General features: G+C 47.4%; 1 protein-coding gene across 3 annotated transcripts in view; it reads left to right on the forward strand.

Moving 5' to 3' along the window:
- The window catches only part of LOC115204631 (GTPase IMAP family member 4), a 44,110-nt gene extending 19,473 nt beyond the window's left edge, over nucleotides 1-24,637 (forward strand). Inside the window, exons 1-3 of one of the 3 annotated variants that reach the window (XM_029770302.1) lie at nucleotides 11,255-11,276; nucleotides 21,455-22,087; nucleotides 22,927-24,637. In XM_029770302.1, coding sequence (XP_029626162.1) covers nucleotides 21,508-22,087; nucleotides 22,927-23,759 — 1,413 coding nt within the window. In that variant the 5' untranslated portion in view covers nucleotides 11,255-11,276; nucleotides 21,455-21,507 and the 3' untranslated portion in view covers nucleotides 23,760-24,637. Of the gene's footprint in view, nucleotides 1-11,254; nucleotides 11,277-11,307; nucleotides 11,533-21,454; nucleotides 22,088-22,926 lie in introns of those variants that run through there. The other 2 variants (XM_029770304.1, XM_029770305.1) reach the window with 2 other exon arrangements.
- Nucleotides 24,638-25,286: the final 649 nt, after the last annotated feature.

A 25,286-nucleotide genomic window follows, 5' to 3' on the forward strand; every position in this document is an offset into this window, starting at 1 on the left:
GTTCCACTGCAGGTGTGTGCTGTGACTTCTGCCAGTACTGGTTCTACTGCAGGTGTGTGCTGTGACTTCTGCCAGTACTGGTTCCACTGCAGTTGTGTGCTGTGACTTTTGCCAACACTGGTTCCACTGCAGGTGTGTGCTGTGACTTCTGCCAGCACTGGTTCCACTGCAGGTGTGTGCTGTGACTTCTGCCAGTACTGGTTCCACTGCAGGTGTGTGCTGTGACTTCTGCCAACACTGGTTCCACTGCAGGTGTGTGCTGTGACTTCTGCCAGCACTGGTTCCACTGCAGGTGTGTGCTGTGACTTATGCCAGTACTGGTTCCACTGCAGGTGTGTGCTGTGACTTCTTCCAGTACTGGTTCCACTGCAGGTGTGTGCTGTGACTTCTTCCAGTACTGGTTCCACTGCAGGTGTGTGCTGTGACTTCTGCCAGTACTGGTTCCACTGCAGGTGTGTGCTGTGACTTCTGCCAGTACTGGTTCTACTGCAGGTGTGTGCTGTGACTTCTGCCAGTACTGGTTCCACTGCAGGTGTGTGCTGTGACTTCTGCCAGTACTGGTTCCACTGCAGGTGTGTGCTGTGACTTCTGCCAGTACTGGTTCCACTGCAGGTGTGTGCTGTGACTTCTGCCAGTACTGGTTCTACTGCAGGTGTGTGCTGTGACTTCTGCCAGCACTGGTTCCACTGCAGGTGTGTGCTGTGAGTTCTTCCAGTACTGGTTCCACTGCAGGTGTGTGCTGTGACTTCTTCCAGTACTGGTTCCACTGCAGGTGTGTGCTGTGACTTCTTCCAGTACTGGTTCCACTGCAGGTGTGTGCTGTGACTTCTGCCAGTACTGGTTCCACTGCAGGTGTGTGCTGTGACTTCTGCCAGTACTGGTTCCACTGCAGGTGTGTGCTGTGACTTCTGCCAGTACTGATTCCACTGCAGGTGTGTGCTGTGACTTCTGCCAGTACTGGTTCTACTGCAGGTGTGTGCTGTGACTTCTGCCAGCACTGGTTCTACTGCAGGTGCGTGCTGTGACTTCTGCCAGTACTGATTCTACTGCAGGTGTGTGCTGTGACTTCTTCCAGTACTGGTTCTACTGCAGGTATGTGCTGTGACTTCTGCCAGTACTGGTTCCACTGCAGGTGTGTGCTGTGACTTCTGCCAGTACTGGTTCTACTGCAGGTGTGTGCTGTGACTTCTGCCAGTACTGGTTCCACTGCAGGTGTGTGCTGTGACTTCTGCCAGTACTGGTTCCACTGCAGGTGTGTGCTGTGACTTCTGCCAGTACTGGTTCTACTGCAGGTGTGTGCTGTGACTTTTGCCAACACTGGTTCCACTGCAGGTGTGTGCTGTGACTTCTGCCAGTACTGGTTCCACTGCAGGTGTGTGCTGTGACTTCTGCCAGTACTGGTTCTACTGCAGGTGTGTGCTGTGACTTCTGCCAGTACTGGTTCCACTGCAGGTGTGTGCTGTGACTTTTGCCAACACTGGTTCCACTGCAGGTGTGTGCTGTGACTTCTGCCAGCACTGGTTCCCCTGCAGGTGTGTGCTGTGACTTCTGCCAGCACTGGTTCCACTGCAGGTGTGTGCTGTGACTTCTGCCAGTACTGGTTCCACTGCAGGTGTGTGCTGTGACTTCTGCCAGAACTGGTTCCACTGCAGGTGTGTGCTGTGACTTCTGCCAGCACTGGTTCCACTGCAGGTGTGTGCTGTGACTTCTGCCAGCACTGGTTCCACTGCAGGTGTGTGCTGTGACTTCTTCCAGTACTGGTTCCACTGCAGGTGTGTGCTGTGACTTCTTCCATTACTGGTTCCACTGCAGGTGTGTGCTGTGACTTCTTCCAGTACTGGTTCCACTGCAGGTGTGTGCTGTGACTTCTGCCAGTACTGGTTCCACTGCAGGTGTGTGCTGTGACTTCTGCCAGTACTGGTTCCACTGCAGGTGTGTGCTGTGACTTCTGCCAGTACTGGTTCCACTCCAGGTGTGTGCTGTGACTTCTGCCAGTACTGGTTCCACTGCAGGTGTGTGCTGTGACTTCTGCCAGTACTGGTTCTACTGCAGGTGTGTGCTGTGACTTCTGCCAGTACTGGTTCTACTGCAGGTGTGTGCTGTGACTTCTTCCAGTACTGGTTCTACTGCAGGTGTGTGCTGTGACTTCTGCCAGTACTGGTTCCACTGCAGGTGTGTGCTGTGACTTCTGCCAGTACTGGTTCTACTGCAGGTGTGTGCTGTGACTTCTGCCAGCACTGGTTCTACTGCAGGTGCGTGCTGTGACTTCTGCCAGTACTGGTTCCACTGCAGGTGTGTGCTGTGACTTCTGCCAGTACTAGTTCCACTGCAGGTGTGTGCTGTGACTTCTGCCAGTACTGGTTCTACTGCAGGTGTGTGCTGTGACTTCTTCCAGTACTGGTTCTACTGCAGGTGTGTGCTGTGACTTCTGCCAGTACTGGTCCCACTGCAGGTGTGTGCTGTGACTTCTGCCAGTACTGGTTCTACTGCAGGTGTGTGCTGTGACTTCTGCCAGTACTAGTTCCACTGCAGGTGTGTGCTGTGACTTCTGCCAGTACTGTTTCCACTTCAGGTGTGTGCTGTGACTTCTGCCAGTACTGGTTCTACTGCAGGTGTGTGCTGTGACTTCTTCCAGTACTGGTTCCACTGCAGGTGTGTGCTGTGACTTCTGCCAGCACTGGTTCCACTGCAGGTGTGTGCTGTGACTTCTGCCAACACTGGTTCCACTGCAGGTGTGTGCTGTGACTTCTGCCAGTACTGGTTCTACTGCAGGTGTGTGCTGTGACTTCTTCCAGTACTGGTTCTACTGCAGGTGTGTGCTGTGACTTCTGCCAGTACTGGTTCCACTGCAGGTGTGTGCTGTGACTTCTTCCAGTACTGGTTCTACTGCAGGTGTGTGCTGTGACTTCTTCCAGTACTGGTTCTACTGCAGGTGTGTGCTGTGACTTCTGCCAGTACTGGTTCTACTGCAGGTGTGTGCTGTGACTTCTGCCAACACTGGTTCCACTGCAGGTGTGTGCTGTGACTTCTGCCAGTACTGGTTCTACTGCAGGTGTGTGCTGTCACTTGTTCCAGTACTGGTTCTACTGCAGGTGTGTGCTGTGACTTCTTCCAGTACTGGTTCTACTGCAGGTGTGTGCTGTGACTTCTTCCAGTACTGGTTCCACTGCAGGTGTGTGCTGTGACTTCTTCCAGTACTGGTTCCACTGCAGGTGTGTGCTGTGACTTCTGCCAGTACTGGTTCCACTGCAGGTGTGTGCTGTGACTTCTGCCAGTACTGGTTCTACTGCAGGTGTGTGCTGTGACTTTTGCCAACACTGGTTCCACTGCAGGTGTGTGCTGTGACTTCTGCCAGTACTGGTTCCACTGCAGGTGTGTGCTGTGACTTCTGCCAGTACTGGTTCTACTGCAGGTGTGTGCTGTGACTTCTGCCAGTACTGGTTCCACTGCAGGTGTGTGCTGTGACTTTTGCCAACACTGGTTCTACTGCAGGTGTGTGCTGTGACTTCTGCCAGCACTGATTCCACTGCAGGTGTGTGCTGTGACTTCTGCCAGCACTGGTTCCACTGCAGGTGTGTGCTGTGACTTCTGCCAGTACTGGTTTCACTGCAGGTGTGTGCTGTGACTTCTTCCAGTACTGGTTCCACTGCAGGTGTGTGCTGTGACTTCTGCCAGTACTGGTTCCACTGCAGGTGTGTGCTGTGACTTCTGCCAGTACTGGTTCTACTGCAGGTGTGTGCTGTGACTTCTGCCAGTACTGGTTCCACTGCAGTTGTGTGCTGTGACTTTTGCCAACACTGGTTCCACTGCAGGTGTGTGCTGTGACTTCTGCCAGCACTGGTTCCACTGCAGGTGTGTGCTGTGACTTCTGCCAGTACTGGTTCCACTGCAGGTGTGTGCTGTGACTTCTGCCAACACTGGTTCCACTGCAGGTGTGTGCTGTGACTTCTGCCAGCACTGGTTCCACTGCAGGTGTGTGCTGTGACTTATGCCAGTACTGGTTCCACTGCAGGTGTGTGCTGTGACTTCTTCCAGTACTGGTTCCACTGCAGGTGTGTGCTGTGACTTCTTCCAGTACTGGTTCCACTGCAGGTGTGTGCTGTGACTTCTGCCAGTACTGGTTCCACTGCAGGTGTGTGCTGTGACTTCTGCCAGTACTGGTTCTACTGCAGGTGTGTGCTGTGACTTCTGCCAGTACTGGTTCCACTGCAGGTGTGTGCTGTGACTTCTGCCAGTACTGGTTCCACTGCAGGTGTGTGCTGTGACTTCTGCCAGTACTGGTTCCACTGCAGGTGTGTGCTGTGACTTCTGCCAGTACTGGTTCTACTGCAGGTGTGTGCTGTGACTTCTGCCAGTACTGGTTCCACTGCAGGTGTGTGCTGTGACTTCTGCCAGTACTGGTTCTACTGCAGGTGTGTGCTGTGACTTCTGCCAGCACTGGTTCTACTGCAGATGTGTGCTGTGACTTCTGCCAGTACTGGTTCCACTGCAGGTGTGTGCTGTGACTTCTGCCAGTACTGGTTCCACTGCAGGTGTGTGCTGTGACTTCTGCCAGTACTGGTTCTACTGCAGGTGTGTGCTGTGACTTCTGCCAGTACTGGTTCTATTGCAGGTGTGTGCTTTGACTTCTTCCAGTACTGGTTCCACTGCAGGTGTGTGCTGTGACTTCTGCCAGTACTGGTTCCACTGCAGGTGTGTGCTGTGACTTCTGCCAGTACTGGTTCTACTGCAGGTGTGTGCTGTGACTTCTGCCAGTACTGGTTCTACTGCAGGTGTGTGCTGTGACTTCTTCCAGTACTGGTTCCACTGCAGGTGTGTGCTGTGACTTCTGCCAGCACTGGTTCCACTGCAGGTGTGTGCTGTGACTTCTGCCAGTACTGGTTCTACTGCAGGTGTGTGCTGTGACTTCTGCCAGCACTGGTTCCACTGCAGGTGTGTGCTGTGACTTCTGCCAACACTGGTTCCACTGCAGGTGTGTGCTGTGACTTCTGCCAGTACTGGTTCCACTGCAGGTGTGTGCTGTGACTTCTTCCAGTACTGGTTCTACTGCAGGTGTGTGCTGTGACTTCTTCCAGTACTGGTTCTACTGCAGGTGTGTGCTGTGACTGCTGCCAGTACTGGTTCTACTGCAGGTGTGTGCTGTGACTTCTGCCAACACTGGTTCCACTGCAGGTGTGTGCTGTGACTTCTGCCAGTACTGGTTATACTGCAGGTGTGTGCTGTCACTTGTTCCAGTACTGGTTCTACTGCAGGTGTGTGCTGTGACTTCTTCCAGTACTGGTTCTACTGCAGGTGTGTGCTGTGACTTCTTCCCGTACTGGTTCCACTGCAGGTGTGTGTTGTGACTTCTTCCAGTACTGGTTCCACTGCAGGTGTGTGCTGTGACTTCTGCCAGTACTGGTTCCACTGCAGGTGTGTGCTGTGACTTCTGCCAGTACTGGTTCCACTGCAGGTGTGTGCTGTGACTTTTGCCAACACTGGTTGCACTGCAGGTGTGTGCTGTGACTTCTGCCAGTACTGGTTCCACTGCAGGTGTGTGCTGTGACTTCTGCCAGAACTGGTTCTACTGCAGGTGTGTGCTGTGACTTCTGCCAGTACTGGTTCCACTGCAGGTGTGTGCTGTGACTTTTGCCAACACTGGTTCCACTGCAGGTGTGTGCTGTGACTTCTGCCAGCACTGGTTCCACTGCAGGTGTGTGCTGTGACTTCTGCCAGCACTGGTTCCACTGCAGGTGTGTGCTGTGACTTCTGCCAGTACTGGTTCCACTGCAGGTGTGTGCTGTGACTTCTGCCAGCATTGGTTCCACTGCAGGTGTGTGCTGTGACTTCTGCCAGCACTGGTTCCACTGCAGGTGTGTGCTGTGACTTCTTCCAGTACTGGTTCCACTGCAGGTGTGTGCTGTGACTTCTGCCAGCACTGGTTCCACTGCAGGTGTGTGCTGTGACTTCTTCCAGTACTGGTTCCACTGCAGGTGTGTGCTGTGACTTCTTCCAGTACTGGTTCCACTGCAGGTGTGTGCTGTGACTTCTGCCAGTACTGGTTCCACTGCAGGTGTGTGCTGTGACTTCTGCCAGTACTGGTTCTACTGCAGGTGTGTGCTGTGACTTCTGCCAGTACTGGTTCCACTGCAGTTGTGTGCTGTGACTTCTGCCAACACTGGTTCCACTGCAGGTGTGTGCTGTGACTTCTGCCAGCACTGGTTCCACTGCAGGTGTGTGCTGTGACTTCTGCCAGTACTGGTTCCACTGCAGGTGTGTGCTGTGACTTCTGCCAACACTGGTTCCACTGCAGGTGTGTGCTGTGACTTCTGCCAGCACTGGTTCCACTGCAGGTGTGTGCTGTGACTTCTGCCATGTACTGGTTCCACTGCAGGTGTGTGCTGTGACTTCTTCCAGTACTGGTTCCACTGCAGGTGTGTGCTGTGACTTCTTCCAGTACTGGTTCCACTGCAGGTGTGTGCTGTGACTTCTGCCAGTACTGGTTCCACTGCAGGTGTGTGCTGTGACTTCTGCCAGTACTGGTTCTACTGCAGGTGTGTGCTGTGACTTCTGCCAGTACTGGTTCCACTGCAGGTGTGTGCTGTGACTTCTGCCAGTACTGGTTCCACTGCAGGTGTGTGCTGTGACTTCTGCCAGTACTGGTTCTACTGCAGGTGTGTGCTGTGACTTCTGCCAGTACTGGTTCCACTGCAGGTGTGTGCTGTGACTTCTGCCAACACTGGTTCCACTGCAGGTGTGTGCTGTGACTTCTGCCAGCACTGGTTCCACTGCAGGTGTGTGCTGTGACTTATGCCAGTACTGGTTCCACTGCAGGTGTGTGCTGTGACTTCTTCCAGTACTGGTTCCACTGCAGGTGTGTGCTGTGACTTCTTCCAGTACTGGTTCCACTGCAGGTGTGTGCTGTGACTTCTGCCAGTACTGGTTCCACTGCAGGTGTGTGCTGTGACTTCTGCCAGTACTGGTTCCACTGCAGGTGTGTGCTGTGACTTCTGCCAGTACTGGTTCCACTGCAGGTGTGTGCTGTGACTTCTGCCAGTACTGGTTCCACTGCAGGTGTGTGCTGTGACTTCTGCCAGTACTGGTTCTACTGCAGGTGTGTGCTGTGACTTCTGCCAGTACTGGTTCTATTGCAGGTGTGTGCTTTGACTTCTGCCAGTACTGGTTCCACTGCAGGTGTGTGCTGTGACTTCTGCCAGTACTGGTTCCACTGCAGGTGTGTGCTGTGACTTCTGCCAGTACTGGTTCTACTGCAGGTGTGTGCTGTGACTTCTGCCAGTACTGGTTCTACTGCAGGTGTGTGCTGTGACTTCTTCCAGTACTGGTTCCACTGCAGGTGTGTGCTGTGACTTCTGCCAGCACTGGTTCCACTGCAGGTGTGTGCTGTGACTTCTGCCAGTACTGGTTCTACTGCAGGTGTGTGCTGTGACTTCTGCCAGCACTGGTTCCACTGCAGGTGTGTGCTGTGACTTCTGCCAACACTGGTTCCACTGCAGGTGTGTGCTGTGACTTCTGCCAGTACTGGTTCCACTGCAGGTGTGTGCTGTGACTTCTTCCAGTACTGGTTCTACTGCAGGTGTGTGCTGTGACTTCTTCCAATACTGGTTCTACTGCAGGTGTGTGCTGTGACTTCTGCCAGTACTGGTTCTACTGCAGGTGTGTGCTGTGACTTCTGCCAACACTGGTTCCACTGCAGGTGTGTGCTGTGACTTCTGCCAGTACTGGTTATACTGCAGGTGTGTGCTGTCACTTGTTCCAGTACTGGTTCTACTGCAGGTGTGTGCTGTGACTTCTTCCAGTACTGGTTCTACTGCAGGTGTGTGCTGTGACTTCTTCCAGTACTGGTTCCACTGCAGGTGTGTGTTGTGACTTCTTCCAGTACTGGTTCCACTGCAGGTGTGTGCTGTGACTTCTGCCAGTACTGGTTCCTCTGCAGGTGTGTGCTGTGACTTCTGCCAGTACTGGTTCCACTGCAGGTGTGTGCTGTGACTTTTGCCAACACTGGTTCCACTGCAGGTGTGTGCTGTGACTTCTGCCAACACTGGTTCCACTGCAGGTGTGTGCTGTGACTTCTGCCAGTACTGGTTCCACTGCAGGTGTGTGCTGTGACTTCTTCCAGTACTGGTTCTACTGCAGGTGTGTGCTGTGACTTCTTCCAGTACTGGTTCTACTGCAGGTGTGTGCTGTGACTTCTGCCAGTACTGGTTCTACTGCAGGTGTGTGCTGTGACTTCTGCCAACACTGGTTCCACTGCAGGTGTGTGCTGTGACTTCTGCCAGTACTGGTTATACTGCAGGTGTGTGCTGTCACTTGTTCCAGTACTGGTTCTACTGCAGGTGTGTGCTGTGACTTCTTCCAGTACTGGTTCTACTGCAGGTGTGTGCTGTGACTTCTTCCAGTACTGGTTCCACTGCAGGTGTGTGTTGTGACTTCTTCCAGTACTGGTTCCACTGCAGGTGTGTGCTGTGACTTCTGCCAGTACTGGTTCCTCTGCAGGTGTGTGCTGTGACTTCTGCCAGTACTGGTTCCACTGCAGGTGTGTGCTGTGACTTTTGCCAACACTGGTTCCACTGCAGGTGTGTGCTGTGACTTCTGCCAGTACTGGTTCCACTGCAGGTGTGTGCTGTGACTTCTGCCAGAACTGGTTCTACTGCAGGTGTGTGCTGTGACTTCTGCCAGTACTGGTTCCACTGCAGGTGTGTGCTGTGACTTTTGCCAACACTGGTTCCACTGCAGGTGTGTGCTGTGACTTCTGCCAGCACTGGTTCCACTGCAGGTGTGTGCTGTGACTTCTGCCAGCACTGGTTCCACTGCAGGTGTGTGCTGTGACTTCTGCCAGTACTGGTTCCACTGCAGGTGTGTGCTGTGACTTCTGCCAGCACTGGTTCCACTGCAGGTGTGTGCTGTGACTTCTGCCAGCACTGGTTCCACTGCAGGTGTGTGCTGTGACTTCTTCCAGTACTGGTTCCACTGCAGGTGTGTGCTGTGACTTCTGCCAGCACTGGTTCCACTGCAGGTGTGTGCTGTGACTTCTTCCAGTACTGGTTCCACTGCAGGTGTGTGCTGTGACTTCTTCCAGTACTGGTTCCACTGCAGGTGTGTGCTGTGACTTCTGCCAGTACTGGTTCCACTGCAGGTGTGTGCTGTGACTTCTGCCAGTACTGGTTCTACTGCAGGTGTGTGCTGTGACTTCTGCCAGTACTGGTTCCACTGCAGTTGTGTGCTGTGACTTCTGCCAACACTGGTTCCACTGCAGGTGTGTGCTGTGACTTCTGCCAGCACTGGTTCCACTGCAGGTGTGTGCTGTGACTTCTGCCAGTACTGGTTCCACTGCAGGTGTGTGCTGTGACTTCTGCCAACACTGGTTCCACTGCAGGTGTGTGCTGTGACTTCTGCCAGCACTGGTTCCACTGCAGGTGTGTGCTGTGACTTCTGCCATGTACTGGTTCCACTGCAGGTGTGTGCTGTGACTTCTTCCAGTACTGGTTCCACTGCAGGTGTGTGCTGTGACTTCTTCCAGTACTGGTTCCACTGCAGGTGTGTGCTGTGACTTCTGCCAGTACTGGTTCCACTGCAGGTGTGTGCTGTGACTTCTGCCAGTACTGGTTCTACTGCAGGTGTGTGCTGTGACTTCTGCCAGTACTGGTTCCACTGCAGGTGTGTGCTGTGACTTCTGCCAGTACTGGTTCCACTGCAGGTGTGTGCTGTGACTTCTGCCAGTACTGGTTCTACTGCAGGTGTGTGCTGTGACTTCTGCCAGTACTGGTTCCACTGCAGGTGTGTGCTGTGACTTCTTCCAGTACTGGTTCCACTGCAGGTGTGTGCTGTGACTTCTGCCAGTACTGGTTCCACTGCAGGTGTGTGCTGTGACTTCTGCCAGCACTGGTTCCACTGCAGGTGTGTGCTGTGACTTCTGCCATGTACTGGTTCCACTGCAGGTGTGTGCTGTGACTTCTTCCAGTACTGGTTCCACTGCAGGTGTGTGCTGTGACTTCTTCCAGTACTGGTTCCACTGCAGGTGTGTGCTGTGACTTCTGCCAGTACTGGTTCCACTGCAGGTGTTTGCTGTGACTTCTGCCAGTACTGGTTCTACTGCAGGTGTGTGCTGTGACTTCTGCCAGTACTGGTTCCACTGCAGGTGTGTGCTGTGACTTCTGCCAGTACTGGTTCCACTGCAGGTGTGTGCTGTGACTTCTGCCAGTACTGGTTCTACTGCAGGTGTGTGCTGTGACTTCTGCCAGTACTGGTTCCACTGCAGGTGTGTGCTGTGACTTCTTCCAGTACTGGTTCCACTGCAGGTGTGTGCTGTGACTTCTGCCAGTACTGGTTCCACTGCAGGTGTGTGCTGTGACTTCTGCCAGTACTGGTTCCACTGCAGGTGTGTGCTGTGACTTCTGCCAGTACTAGTTCCACTGCAGGTGTGTGCTGTGACTTCTGCCAGTACTGGTTCTACTGCAGGTGTGTGCTGTGACTTCTGCCAGTACTGGTTCTACTGCAGGTGTGTGCTGTGACGGTGGAGCTGGATTTTAATTGTGATTTCTGTGACAATATAGGGATGGTGGTTGAGATATAATTGTTTGTTTTCATATGCAATTATTTATTTGTAAAAATAATGACATGTCTAAAATATAATATATTCATTCAACCCATCTTGTGTATTTCTTCCTTTACTTTCCAAGTGCATCTCCGCAACACAAACTCCAAACAGTATTTTCATTGTTTAATACATTTTAGTGTTTATCTACTTTCACTAAACAAAATATACATCTGTCAAACAAATGGGACATTATTTGGTTGCAACACTGAAAAATATGTTGGCGAAGAACCAGATATAATGGATATTAATGTTCCACTGGGTGGAGGTGAGGCCAGATGCATGATCAGAGCCATTTTGATAGATGTGCTCAGAGTCCCATGTCTTCTGCCACACAAGGGCCAGCATTTATATGCCCTCCAAAGAAAGGTTGGTGGACAAAGATCGAACCCGGTTCTGTGGTGATACCTCTAGCACTGCGATGCAGTGCCTTCGACCACTGTGCCCAAGGGTCATTGATGTTGGACTGGTTTGGAAGGTATTTTGGGGATGGGGGAGGGTCTATGAGAAGTTAGTGGGGCAATTTATTTTCTTCTCAGAAGTACTGAGGTAGGAGGATTTAGGCATTTTGTAAAACGTGATTGACCACACACTCCAGCACAGTAGGTGGCGGCATGAACCTTTAAGGTTGGTTTGCGGACCGCCATTATAATCCTAGAAGAAGAAGAAACACTTCCTAGAAGAGGTTGGTGTCTCTTTTTTGAACAAAGTTAAACGGATATTTTGTAATTGTAGAAAATAATAAGGTGGTCAATAATTGGGGTCCGTATGCCGATAATACGGGACGTATTTATTTGTGCTAAACCGCTTCTTAAAAAGCTGATAATCGCATTTCCACTGAAATGTCAAACATGCTAATTGCTAACCAGTTAGCTAACATTTTTACGACAACAATAACCACAAAACATTGATGGCCTGATCACAGGATAACACTTTTGAAGGTAATATATTTCATAAACGGGGTTCCACGCTAACTGCGTTATGGAGGACATTGTCTATATGATTGTGTTATGTCCGATTTAATACGAATATGTAACTTTAGCCTAAATATTTCCCTACCAATAATACATTTCAATGGAATCATTTTACACGTAGGCTAATAGTTGTATGATTAAACTCGATGACACAGGCTTATTGGTGAACCGAAGCAGGAAAGATGTCCGTTTAAATCAACTTTTAACCTAAATGCAATGACATGGCTCAGGGTTTTGTTGATTTCACAATTGATTTCACGTCAGTTGAAGTTACTCAAATAAACATCCAAACTAGACGTTGAACTGATGTCAGCGGGTAGTTGTGGCCTACCATAAACTAACTATCAATGCTGTTAACAAATCAAATCCATTTTTATTGGTCACATGCGCCGAATACAACAGGTGTAGTAGACCTTACAGTGAAATGCTGAATACAACAGGTGTAGTAGACCTTACAGTGAAATGCTGAATACAACAGGTGTAGTAGACCTTACAGTGAAATGCTGAATACAACAGGTGTAGTAGACCTTACAGTGAAATGCTGAATACAACAGGTGTAGTAGACCTTACAGTGAAATGCTGAATACAACAGGTGTAGTAGACCTTACAGTGAAATGCTGAATACAACAGGTGTAGTAGACCTTACAGTGAAATGCTGAATACAACAGGTGTAGTAGACCTTACAGTGAAATGCTGAATACAACAGGTGTAGTAGACCTTACAGTGAAATGCTGAATACAACAGGTGTAGTAGACCTTACAGTGAAATGCTGAATACAACAGGTATAGTAGACCTTACAGTGAAATGCTGAATACAACAGGTGTAGTAGACCTCACAGTGAAATGCTGAATACAACAGGTGTAGTAGACCTCACAGTGAAATACTGAATACAACAGGTGTAGTAGACCTCACAGTGAAATGCTGAATACAACAGGTGTAGTAGACCTCACAGTGAAATGCTGAATACAACAGGTGTAGTAGACCTCACAGTGAAATGCTGAATACAACAGGTGTAGTAGACCTCACAGTGAAATGCTGAATACAACAGGTGTAGTAGACCTCACAGTGAAATGCTGAATACAACAGGTGTAGTAGACCTTACAGTGAAATGCTGAATACAGCAGGTGTAGGTAGACCTTACAGTGAAATGCTGAATACAACAGGTGTAGTAGACCTCACAGTGAAATGCTGAATACAACAGGTGTAGTAGACCTTACAGTGAAATGCTGAATACAGCAGGTGTAGGTAGACCTTACAGTGAAATGCTGAATACAACAGGTGTAGTAGACCTCACAGTGAAATGCTGAATACAACAGGTGTAGTAGACCTCACAGTGAAATACTGAATACAACACCGGTAGACATTGCTAACTTTCAAGCACTTAATGCAGTTAAGAAAAATATGTGTTAAGTAAAAAAATAGATGAATAAAAGTAGCAAGTAATTAAAGAGCAGCAGTAAAATAACAATAGCGAGACTATATACATTTTAGTCAAATTTTTATTTCACCTTTATTTAACCAGGTAGGCCAGTTGAAAACAAGTTCTCATTTACAACTGCGACCTGGCCAAGATAAAGCAAAGCAGGGCGACAAACAACAACACAGAGTTACACATGGAATAAACAAACGTACAGTCAATAGAAAAAAGAAAGTATATACAGTGTGTGCAAATGGCGTGAGGAGGTAAGGCAATAAATAGGCCATAGTAGCAAAGTAATTACAGTTTAGCAAATGAACACTGGAGTGCTAGATGAGCAGATGATAATGTGCAAGTAGAGATACTGGTGTCTAAAAGAGCAGAAAAGTAAATAAAAACAATATAGGGATGAGGTAGGTAGATTGGGTGGGCTATTTACAGATGGACTATGTACAGCTGCAGCGATCGGTTAGCTGCTCTGATAGCTGATGTTTAAAGTTAGTGAGGGAAATATAAGTCTCCAGCTTCAGCGATTTTTGCAATTCGTTCCAGTCATTGGCAGCAGAGAACTGGAAGGAAAGGCGGCCAAAGGAGGTGTTGGCTTTGGGGATGACCAGTGAGATATACATGGAGTAACGGTACAATGTGCGGGGGCACCGGTTAGTTGGGGTAATATGTACATGTAGGTAGAGTTAAAGTGACTTTGCATAGATAATAAACAGAGAGTAGCAGCACCATAAAGGGAGGAGATGCAATGCAAATTGTCTGGGTGGCCATTTGACTAGTTGTTCTGGAGTCTTATGGCTTGGGGTTGAAGCTGTTTAGAAGCCTTTTGGACCTAGACTTGGCGCTCCGGTACCGCTTGCCGTGTGGTAGCAGAGAGGAACAGTCTATGACTAGGGTGGTTGGAGTCTGACAATTTTTAGGGCCTTCCTCTGACACCGCCTGGTATAGAGGTCCTGGATGGCAGGAAGCTTGGCCGCAGTGATGTACTAGGCTGTACGCACTACCCTCTGTAGTGTCTTGCGGTCGGATGCTGAGCAGTTGCCATACCAGGCGGTGATGCAACCGGTCAGGATGCTCTCGATGGTGCAGCTGTAGAACTTTGAGGATCTGGGGACCAATGACAAATCTTTTGAGTCTCCTGAGGGGGAATAGGTTTTGTCGTGCCCTTTTCACGACTGTCTTGGTGTGTTTGGACCATGATAGTTTGTTGGGATGTGGACAGCAAGGTACTTGAAGCTCTCAACCTGCTCCACTGCAGCCCCGTCGATGAGAATGGGGGCGTGCTCAGTCCTCCTTTTCCTGCAGTCCACAATCATCTCCTTTGTCTTGATCACGTTGAGGGAGAGGTTGTTATCTTGGCACCACATGGTCAGGTCTCTGACCTCCTCCCTATAGGCTGTCTCGTTGTTGTCGGTGATCAGGCCTACCACTGTGGTGTCATCGGCAAACTTAATTTATGGTGTTAGAGTTGTGCCTGGCCATGCAGTTATGAGTGAACAGGGAGTACAGGAGAGTACTGAGCATGCACCCCTGAGGGGCCCCCGTGTTGAGGATCAGCGTGGTGGATGTGTTGTTACCTACTCTTACCACCTGGGGGTGGCACCTCAGGAAGTCCAGGATCCAGTTGCAGAGGGAGGTGTTTAGTCCCAGAATCCTTAGATTATTGATGAGCTTTGAAGGCAATATGGTGTTGAACGCTGAGCTGTAGTCAATGAATAGCATTCTCACATAGGTGTTCCTTTTCTCCAGGTGGGAAAGGGCAGTGTGGAGAGCAATAGAGATTGCACAATCTGTGAATCTGTTGGGGCGATATGCAAATTGGAGTGGGTCTAGAGTTTCTGGGATAATGGTGTTGATGTGAGCCATGACCAGCCTTTCAAAGAACTTCATGGCTACAGAAGTGAGTGCTATGGGTCGGTAGTCATTTAGCCAGGTTACCTTGGTGTTCTTGGGCACAGGGACTATGGTTGTCTGCTTAAAACATGTTGGTATTACAGACTCAGACAGGGAGACGTTGAAAATGTCAGTGAAGACACTTGCCAGTTGGTCAGTGCTCGGAGTACACGTCCTGGATAATCCGTCTGAATGTTAACCTGTTTAACCTGTTGGGGATAGGGGGCAGTATTTACACGGCCGGATAAAAAAACGTACCCGATTTAATCTGGTTATTACTACTGCCCAGAAACTAGAATATGCATATAATTGTTTGATTTGGATAGAAAACACCCTAAAGTTTCTAAAACTGTTTGAATGGTGACTGTGAGTATAACAGAACTCATATGGCAGGCAAAAACCTGAGAAGATTCTGTACAGGAAGTGCCCTCTCTGACCATTTCTTGGCCTTCTACACTCTCTTTATTGAAAACAAAGGATCTCTGCTGTAACGAGACACTTCCTAAGGCTCCCATAGGCTCTCAGAAGGCGCCAGAACGTTGAATGATGACTCTGCTGTCCCAGGCTGAAAACAGTAGCGCATTTGGTAAGTGGTCGATCTGAGAACAATGAGACGGGGGCGCGCGTGCACGTGAAGAGTCCATTTTAGATTTTGAGTCTTTGAACGAAAACAGGGTTTCCCGGTCAGAATATTATCGCTTTTTTACGAGAAAAAATGAAAAAAATTGATTTTAAACAGCGTTTGACATGCTTCGAAGTACGGTAATGGAATATTTTGATTTTTTTTGTCACGATACGCGCGTCACCGTTCGGATAGTGTCTTGAACGCAAGAACAAAACAGAGGATATTTGAACATAACTATGGATTATTTTGAACCAAAACAACATTTGTGGATGAAGTAGAAGTCCTGGGAGTGCATTCTGACGAAGAACAGCAAAGGTAATCTAATTTTTCTTACAGTAAATCTGAGTTTGGTGAGTGCCAAACTTGGTGGGTGTCAAAATAGCTAGCCCGTGATGGCTAGCTATCTACTCAGAATATTGCAAAATGTGCTTTTGCCGAAAAGCTATTTTAAAATCGGACACCGCGATTGCATAAAGGAGTTTTGTATCTATAATTCTTAAAATAATTATGATGTTTGTGAACGTTTATCGTGAGTAATTTAGTAAATTCACCGGAAGTTTGCGGTGGGTATGCTAGTTCTGAACGTCACATGCTAATGTAAAAAGCTGTTTTTTGATATAAATATGAACTTGATTGAACAAAACATGCATGTATTGTATAACATAATGTCCTAGGAGTGTCATCTGATGAAGATCATCAAAGGTTAGGGCTGCATTTAGCTGTGGTTTTGTTTTTTGTGACATTATATGCTAGCTTGAAAAATGGGTGTCTGATTATTTCTGGCTGGGTACTCTGCTGACAATCTAATGTTTTGCTTTCGTTGTAAAGCCTTTTTGAAATCGGACAGTGTGGTTAGATTAACGAGAGTCTTGTCTTTAAAATGGTGTAAAATAGTCATATGTTTGAGAAATTGAAGTAATAGCATTTCTAAGGTATTTGAATATCGCGCCACGGGATTCCACTGGCTGTTGAGTAGGTGGGACGATTTCGTCCCACATACCCTAGAGAGGTTAAAGGTCTTACTCACATTGGCTGCGGAGAGCGTGATCACACTCTCATGCATGTTTCAGTGTTACTTGCCTCAAAGTGAGCATAAAAGTAATTTAGCTCGTCTGGTAGGCTTGTGTAACTGGGCAGCTCTCGGCTGTGCTTCCCTTTGTAGTCTGTAATAGTTTGCAAGCCCTGCCACATCCGACGAGCGTCGGAGCCGTTGTAGTACGATTCAATCTTAGTCCTGTATTGACACTTTGCCTGTTTGATGGTTCGTCGTAAGGCATAGCAGGATTTATCATAAACTTCCGGGTTAGAGTCACGCTCCTTGAGAGCGGCAGCTCTACCCTTTAGCTCAGTTCGGATGTTGCCTGTAATCTATGGCTTCTGGTTGGGGTATGTACGTACAGTCACTTTGGGGACGACGTCATTGATGCACTTATTGATGAAGCAATGACTGAGGTGGTATACTCCTCAATGCCATCGGAAGAATCCCGGAACATATTCCAGTTTGTGCTAGCAAAACAGTCCTGTAGCTTAGCAGGGCGAGGGAGAGCTTTGTATGCATCTCTGTGTGTGGAGTAAAGGTGGTCCAGAGTTTTTTTTTCCCTCTGGTTGCACATTTAACACATCACTCGGCGCCGGATCCTTACAAGAACATCTGATTAATAAAATATTGAATCAGTCTTTGTTTACTGGCGTCAACACATAGGCTAAGTTTATAAATAATTTGAGTTTTATGATAAAACTTGATGATACAGTCCTATTGGTGAACCAAAGCAGGATTGATGTCTGTTTAAATCAGCTTCTAACCCAAAACATGCAACGACATGGCTCAGAGTTCTGTTGATTTCACATTGAATTCACGATATTTGACATCAAATATATATCAAAACTAGACGTTGAACTGATGTCTGTGCCGATTGGGGTGGTTCAATCAAATGTATTTATAAAACTCTACATCAGCTGATATCTCAAAGTGCTGTACAGAAACCCAGCCTAAAACCCCAAACGGCAAGCAATGCAGGTGTAGAAGCACGGTGGCTAGGAAAAACTCCCTAGAAAGGCCAGAACCTAGGAGGAAACCTAGAGAGGAACCAGGCTATGAGGGGTGGCCAGTCCTCTTCTGGCTGTGCCGGGTGGAGATTATAACAGAACATGACCAAGATGTTCAAATGTTCATAGATGATCAGCAGGGTCAAATAATAATAATCACAGTAGTTGTCGAGGGTGCAACAGGTCAGCACCTCAGGAGTAAATGTCAGTTGGCTTTTCATAGCCGATCATTGAGAGTATCTCTACCGCTCCTGCTGTCTCTAGAGAGTTGAAAACAGCAGGTCTGGGACAGGTAGCACGTCCAGTGAACAGGTCAGGGTTCCATAGCCGCAGGCAGAACAGTTGAAACTGGAGCAGCAGCACGACCAGGTGGACTGGGGACAGCAAGGAGTCATCATGCCAGGTAGTCCTGAGACATGGTCCCAGGGCTGAGAGGGAGAGAACGAGAGTAGAGAGAGAGCGAGAGAGACAGTTACAATAGAGAGAGGTACAGTAGAGAGAGAGAGGTACAGTAGAGACAGTAGAGAGAGACAGTTACAATAGAGAGATGTACAGTAGAGAGAGAGAGAGAAAGTAGAGAGAGAGTTACAATAGAGAGACAGTGGAGAGAGAGAGACAGTAGAGAGAGAGGGGTACGAGAGAGAGAGAGCGAGAGCATACTTCAATTCACAGAGCGCATACAATAGAGAGAGAGACAGAGAGAGAGAAAGTAGAGAGACAGTGGAGAGAGGTACAGTAGAGAGAGAGAGACAGTAGAGAGAGGTACGAGAGAGAGAGAGAGAGAGAGAGAGAGAGAGAGAGAGACAGAGAGAGAGACAGTAGAGAGAGAGACAGTAGAGAGAGAGAAAGTAGAGAGAGAGAAAGTAGAGAGAGAGTTACAATAGAGAGACAGTGGAGAGAGAGGTAGAGAGAGAGAGAGACAGTAGAGAGAGAGGGGTACGAGAGAGAGAGAGCGAGAGCATACTTAAATTCACAGAGCGCATACAATAGAGAGAGAGACAGTAGAGAGAAAGTAGAGAGAGAGTTACAATAGAGAGACAGTGGAGAGGTACAGTAGAGAGAGAGACAGTAGAGAGACAGTGGAGAGAGAGGTACAGTAGAGAGAGAGAGAGAGAGAGAGAGAGAGAGAGAGAGAGAGAGACAGTAGAGAGAGAGGGGTACGAGAGAGAGAGCATACTTAAATTCACAGAGAGAGAGAGAGAGAGAATACTTAAATTCACAGAGCGCATACTTAAATTCACAGGACACCGGATAAGACAGGAGAAATACTCCAGATATAACAGACTGACCCTAGCCCCCCTGACACATAAACTACTGCAGCATAAATACTAGACAGGAGGGGTTGGGAGACACTGTGGCCCCGTCATACGTTGGTGTATCCTACCATCTGCAAACAGATCGATACCCCCGGTTGTATCCTACCATCTGCAAACAGATCGATACCCCCGGTTGTATCCTACCATCTGCAAACAGATCGATACCCCCGGTTGTATCCTACCATCTGCAAACAGATCGATATCCCCGGTTGTATCCTACCATCTGCAAACAGATCGATACCCCCGGTTGTATCCTACCATCTGCAAACAGATCGATATCCCCGGTTGTATCCTACCATCTGCAAACAGATCGATATCCCCGGTTGTATCCTACCATCTGCAAACAGATCGATATCCCCGGTTGTATCCTACCATCTGCAAACAGATCGATATCCCCGGTTGTATCCTACCATCTGCAAACAGATCGATATCCCCGGTTGTATCCTACCATCTGCAAACAGATCGATATCCCCGGTTGTATCCTACCATCTGCAAACAGATCGATATCCCCGGTTGTATCCTACCATCTGCAAACAGATCGATATCCCCGGTTGTATCCTACCATCTGCAAACAGATCGATATCCCCGGTTGTATCCTACCATCTGCAAACAGATCGATATCCCCGGTTGTATCCTACCATCTGCAAACAGATCGATATCCCCGGTTGTATCCTACCATCTGCAAACAGATCGATATCCCCGGTTGTATCCTACCATCTGCAAACAGATCGATATCCCCGGTTGTATCCTACCATCTGCAAACAGATCGATATCCCCGGTTGTATCCTACCATCTGCAAACAGATCGATATCCCCGGTTGTATCCTACCATCTGCAAACAGATCGATATCCCCGGTTGTATCCTACCATCTGCAAACAGATCGATATCCCCGGTTGTATCCTACCATCTGCAAACAGATCGATATCCCCGGTTGTATCCTACCATCTGCAAACAGATCGATATCCTCGGTTGTATCCTACCATCTGCAAACAGATCGATATCCCCGGTTGTATCCTACCATCTGCAAACAGATCTATATCCCCGGTTGTAGTCTACCATCTGCAAACAGATCTATATCCCCGGTTGTATCCTACCATCTGCAAACAGATCTATATCCCCGGTTGTAGTCTACCATCTGCAAACAGATCGATACCCCCGGTTGTAGCCTACCATCTGCAAACAGATCGATATCCCCGGTTGTATCCTACCATCTGCAAACAGATCGATATCCCCGGTTGTATCCTACCATCTTCAAACAGATCGATATCCCCGGTTGTATCCTACCATCTGCAAACAGATCGATACCCCCGGTTGTATCCTACCATCTGCAAACAGATCGATACCCCCGGTTGTAGCCTACCATCTGCAAACAGATCGATACCCCCGGTTGTAGCCTACCATCTGCAAACAGATCGATACCCCCGGTTGTAGCCTACCATCTGCAAACAGATCGATACCCCCGGTTGTATCCTACCATCTGCAAACAGATCGATATCCCCGGTTGTATCCTACCATCTGCAAACAGATCGATATCCCCGGTTGTATCCTACCATCTGCAAACAGATCGATATCCCCGGTTGTATCCTACCATCTGCAAACAGATCGATACCCCCGGTTGTAGCCTACCATCTGCAAACAGATCGATACCCCCGGTTGTAGCCTACCATCTGCAAACAGATCGATACCCCCGGTTGTAGCCTACCATCTGCAAACAGATCGATACCCCCGGTTGTAGCCTACCATCTGCAAACAGATCGATACCCCCGGTTGTAGCCTACCATCTGCAAACAGATCTATATCCCCGGTTGTAGTCTACCATCTGCAAACAGATCTATACCCCCGGTTGTATCCTACCATCTGCAAACAGATCGATACCCCCGGTTGTAGCCTACCATCTGCAAACAGATCGATATCCCCGGTTGTAGCCTACCATCTGCAAACAGATCGATATCCCCGGTTGTATCCTACCATCTGCAAACAGATCGATATCCCCGGTTGTGTCCTACCATCTGCAAACAGATCTATACCCCCGGTTGTAGCCTACCATCTGCAAACAGATCGATATCCCCGGTTGTATCCTACCATCTGCAAACAGATCTATATCCCCGGTTGTATCCTACCATCTGCAAACAGATCGATACCCCCGGTTGTATCCTACCATCTGCAAACAGATCGATATCCCCGGTTGTAGCCTACCATCTGCAAACAGATCGATACCCCCGGTTGTATCCTACCATCTGTAAACAGATCGATACCCCCGGTTGTAGCCTACCATCTGCAAACAGATCGAAACCCCCGGTTGTAGCCTACCATCTGCAAACAGATCGATACCCCCGGTTGTAGGATACCATCTGCAAACAGTTATAGATAAACAATCAATGCTGTTAACTAGGCATCTTCCAGGCTGTTTGATTCTGCTAGACTACCTTTTTATGAATTTTTCTCAAATCAAATGTTTTGTGTGTAAATGATTAATTCCAGCATGTAATAACCAGGTGATGGCTGTTCATATCATTGGTTTTTAACTTGTTTTTCTGCATCTCAGAGAAGAATGTAATTATTTATTTCTATTGCATTTGTATTTAGATTCCTGCCTCAGACGTCACGCTGCTCGGCTATAACAAGATCATTCCTTCAAGATGGCATACCTATCCAAACCTGTTCAACTGACATCCAAACCATTGCAGGTGGTGTTACTTGGTAAAACAGGATCAGGGAAGAGTGCAACAGGAAACACCATCCTGGGACGAAAAGATTTTATCTCAAAGAAGAGTTCCAAATCAGTGACTGCTGATATTGAGAAACAAAATGTCACCATTGAAGGAACAGAGCTTGTTGTGTATGACACTCCAGGATTCTGTGACCCCGATCGACCTGAAGAGCAAATTCAGGAGAAAGTCCAGGATGTCCTCAAGTTAACCTCATCTGGTCCCCGTGTGTTTCTCCTGGTGGTGAAGACAGACAGATTAACAGAAGAAGAGATGAAGGTCATCAGTAAAGTAGAAGATCTTCTAGGAGAAAGACTTTTGAAGCAAACCTGGATCCTGTTCACCAGAGGAGATGAGTTAGAAGACCAGACTATAGAAGAATTCATTGCAGAGTCAGATGACCTCACAGAAGTGATGAGAAAATACAGTGGAAGATACCATGTGTTCAACAACAAGAGGGGTGATCCTGAGCAGGTCAAATCACTGCTGGAAAAGACATCCATCTGTCTCAGTGAGTATAACTAACTGTTTATATAAAGGATTAGCCAGAAATGTAATGTAGGCTAATTGTAAATGTTTCCATGATTGAAATACTGTGTTTTGAAGTGTATAAAACTGATGATATTAAACTAGATATTCTAGATGAGAGCTCAGTAGGTCATGTCATTGATAACATTATGAACCCAATCTTTTCATATGTCTCCTGTAGCTGAGGTGATTATAGGTAGTCCTGCCTGAGAATTGTAAGACCAGTTATTTTGTTTGGCTTGACAATGACTGAGACAATACTTGAGGAAGATTTATTAAATGTTTATTAATCAAATGTTTTTTTGTGTTATAAATAATAATATTGAAATACATCACACATTTAGTGATGACAGGATGCATTTGAACCATAACACACAGTAAAACTTAGTGTGACTTAATACAGTTATTTTCAATAGGCGTGGAAAAAGAGGTGATTGTTAAGTTTAACAGTTATACCGAGTTGAACTCAGAATTCACCAAAGTTAGCTAGCTAACTCCTCTATCCCACTACGTAGTTTACCCCTCTGGTCTCTTATTCTGGGATAACAATAATGTAAATTAATTATCCCCCCCAATTGTAACTTTAATAAGTTGTCTTGGTGTACAACAGATCCCAGTTACAAATCCCACCTGAACTCCACATTCACCATAAAGATTTAAACACCAGACATAAATAATTATTCAGCACCAATAACTGCCTGTATAGGGGATGAGATGGTAGTCATTTTACTGTTTCAGTTTATTTTACATTTTACATTTACGTCCTTTAGCAGACGCTCATATCCAGAGCGACTTACATGTGATGTATTTCTCTATACACAGATTCAACACTTTCAAGGAATCTCCCAGAGAGAAGGATTGTTCTGCTTGGAAAAAGTGGTGTTGGGAAGAGTGCAGCAGGAAACACCATCCTTGGGGGGAGAAGTTTCCATTCTGAACAGAACCTGTGCTCAGTAACACGTAAAACAGAAATGAAGCAGGCAGCAGTAGATGGGTGGGATGTCAGTGTGGTTGACACTCCAGGACTGTTTGACACACAGCTTACTGCTGAAGAACTAACATGTGAGATTGGTAGGAGCATCTATGAGTCTAGTCCAGGGCCTCATGCCTTCCTCATAGTTATACGAGTGAACGACAGATTCACAGAGCAGGAGAAAAGAGCTATTGAAATTCTAGAGTGTGTGTTTGGGTCAGGACTGGCAAAGCACGCCATCATCCTCTTCACCCATGGAGATGCGTTAGAGGGTAACAGTCTAGAGAAGCTGATTGGTGGGAACAGAGACCTCAGTAGAGTGGTAGAGCAGTGTGGGGGGAGGTACCATGTCCTCAACAATAAATCTAGAGGAAACAGAGATCAGGTCACAGAGCTGATGGAGAAGATAGACAGAATGGTGGAGGAGAATGGAGGAAGCTGCTACACCAATGAGATGTTTGAGGATGCAGCCAGGATTAAGGAGGAGGAGGAGATGATCCAGAGGGAGGAGGAGGAGAGGATCCAGAGGGAGAGGGAGTGGATCGAGAAGGAGACAAGGGAGAGGGTCAATATGGAGTGGGAGAGGTTCCAGAGGGAGAGGATAGCGAGGGAGATGATCCAGAGGGAGAGGAGGGAGAGAGAGAGGTTAAAACAAGATGACAAGAGCTGTGAAATCATGTAAATCAGCCTTTTTGTAGTGATTGAGTCTGCGTTCATCACAAACGTTTCCATTGAATACATAACCTGTGATGAAGGTGGTTATGGCTCCTCTGACTATATGTAATGGACAACGATCCTTTAAGTCAAAGTGCAGTTGAATGTATCAGAATGAATTGTGTCCTTTCTTAACGGTCTTGTCATGTCACCACTTAAACGATGCTGATCAGTACAGGGTACAAGGGCAGTACAGTTATAATGTATGTGTCCTGTAGTGTGTTGCATGTTAACAGTTAAATAATGTGCATCACTAAAATGCATAGAGGTATGTGAAATAGATAGTGAATGGACATTGTGAATGTTTCATGTAACATTATCATTTAGGATTTTCATACAGTTTAACCATCTCTAGATCGTAACCGTACAAATCCAACAGTCCCAGGTTACACCTTATGTCAAATCAGCACCAGCCTACAGCCATTCCTTCAACTCAACACTCATGGTTTTGTTTAATGTATAATTCCTAGGACCCTAGTTACCTTGGTCCTGAACGGTTGTCACCACTATGGTCTGGTAGACAATACTGTAGTATTAAACCCAGATCTCCAGACACAGAGACAGACTCTATCCACAGTCAGTGTGGCTACGGAGGAGCTGACTGGTGGTTAGTACAGACAGTATACAATGTGGATACTCAGTGACTGAATGGTGGTTAGTACAGACAGCCTGTTTCACTGTACGACTGGACACATATCAGGTTTATCATTTCATTGCTGGTGGTTGTATATATGTACATTGTATATTTGTTTATTTTTTGCTATTGTGTTTTTATTGTGAGAGCTCAAGTAAGATTTCCAATCTATTCCTTACATATGTCAAATAAACTTGAAGACTTTGTAAAAACTTGATGCATGGCCTAGAATTGGACAGGGAGGGAGAATTGGACACAGTGTAACGGTTTTGACTTGAGGTTATAATTTATAGGGGTGCCAGGTAGGTTGTGCCTACCAGAGAAAATATTAGTTTCTCCTTTTAGTTTGGGAGGGAATGAGTCCCATCTGGTCCGTCAAGTCCACCAATACAAAAGGACTCATGTAAAAGTCAGGATGGAAACACACTTTTCATAAACCCTTAAAACATTGGAAAGAACTTCAAAACAACGGTATTCTTTTGCGTGGGGTGTATTACTAACAAATGATCACACACACATAACAATATACGATAATGAGCTCTAAACAGCTCTAGTTCCTCCAGAAATGTCCTGTACCTCGGGCCTAAAGAGTCCAGCCCGGTAAACAAGTTCAGGGAACTCAACTGACCTTAGTCATGCAATGTTTGTCCGTTCATACAGTGTAGCGTAAACCCAGTGTCAATCATACAATCAAAATAACAAATATTTTACCACACAACTATAAAGCATATCACATCTTAGTAAATCCTCAACTACAACTAACTACATAAATCCTCACGGTATACATCACACCAAAACAAATGAAATACCGTATACATAAGGTTGTAGTCAGTCGGTCAGTCAGAGAAGCCAATCCGCAGA

This window comes from Salmo trutta, chromosome 12 (assembly GCF_901001165.1).
Source record: "Salmo trutta chromosome 12, fSalTru1.1, whole genome shotgun sequence".
Taxonomy (NCBI): Eukaryota; Metazoa; Chordata; class Actinopteri; order Salmoniformes; family Salmonidae; genus Salmo; species Salmo trutta.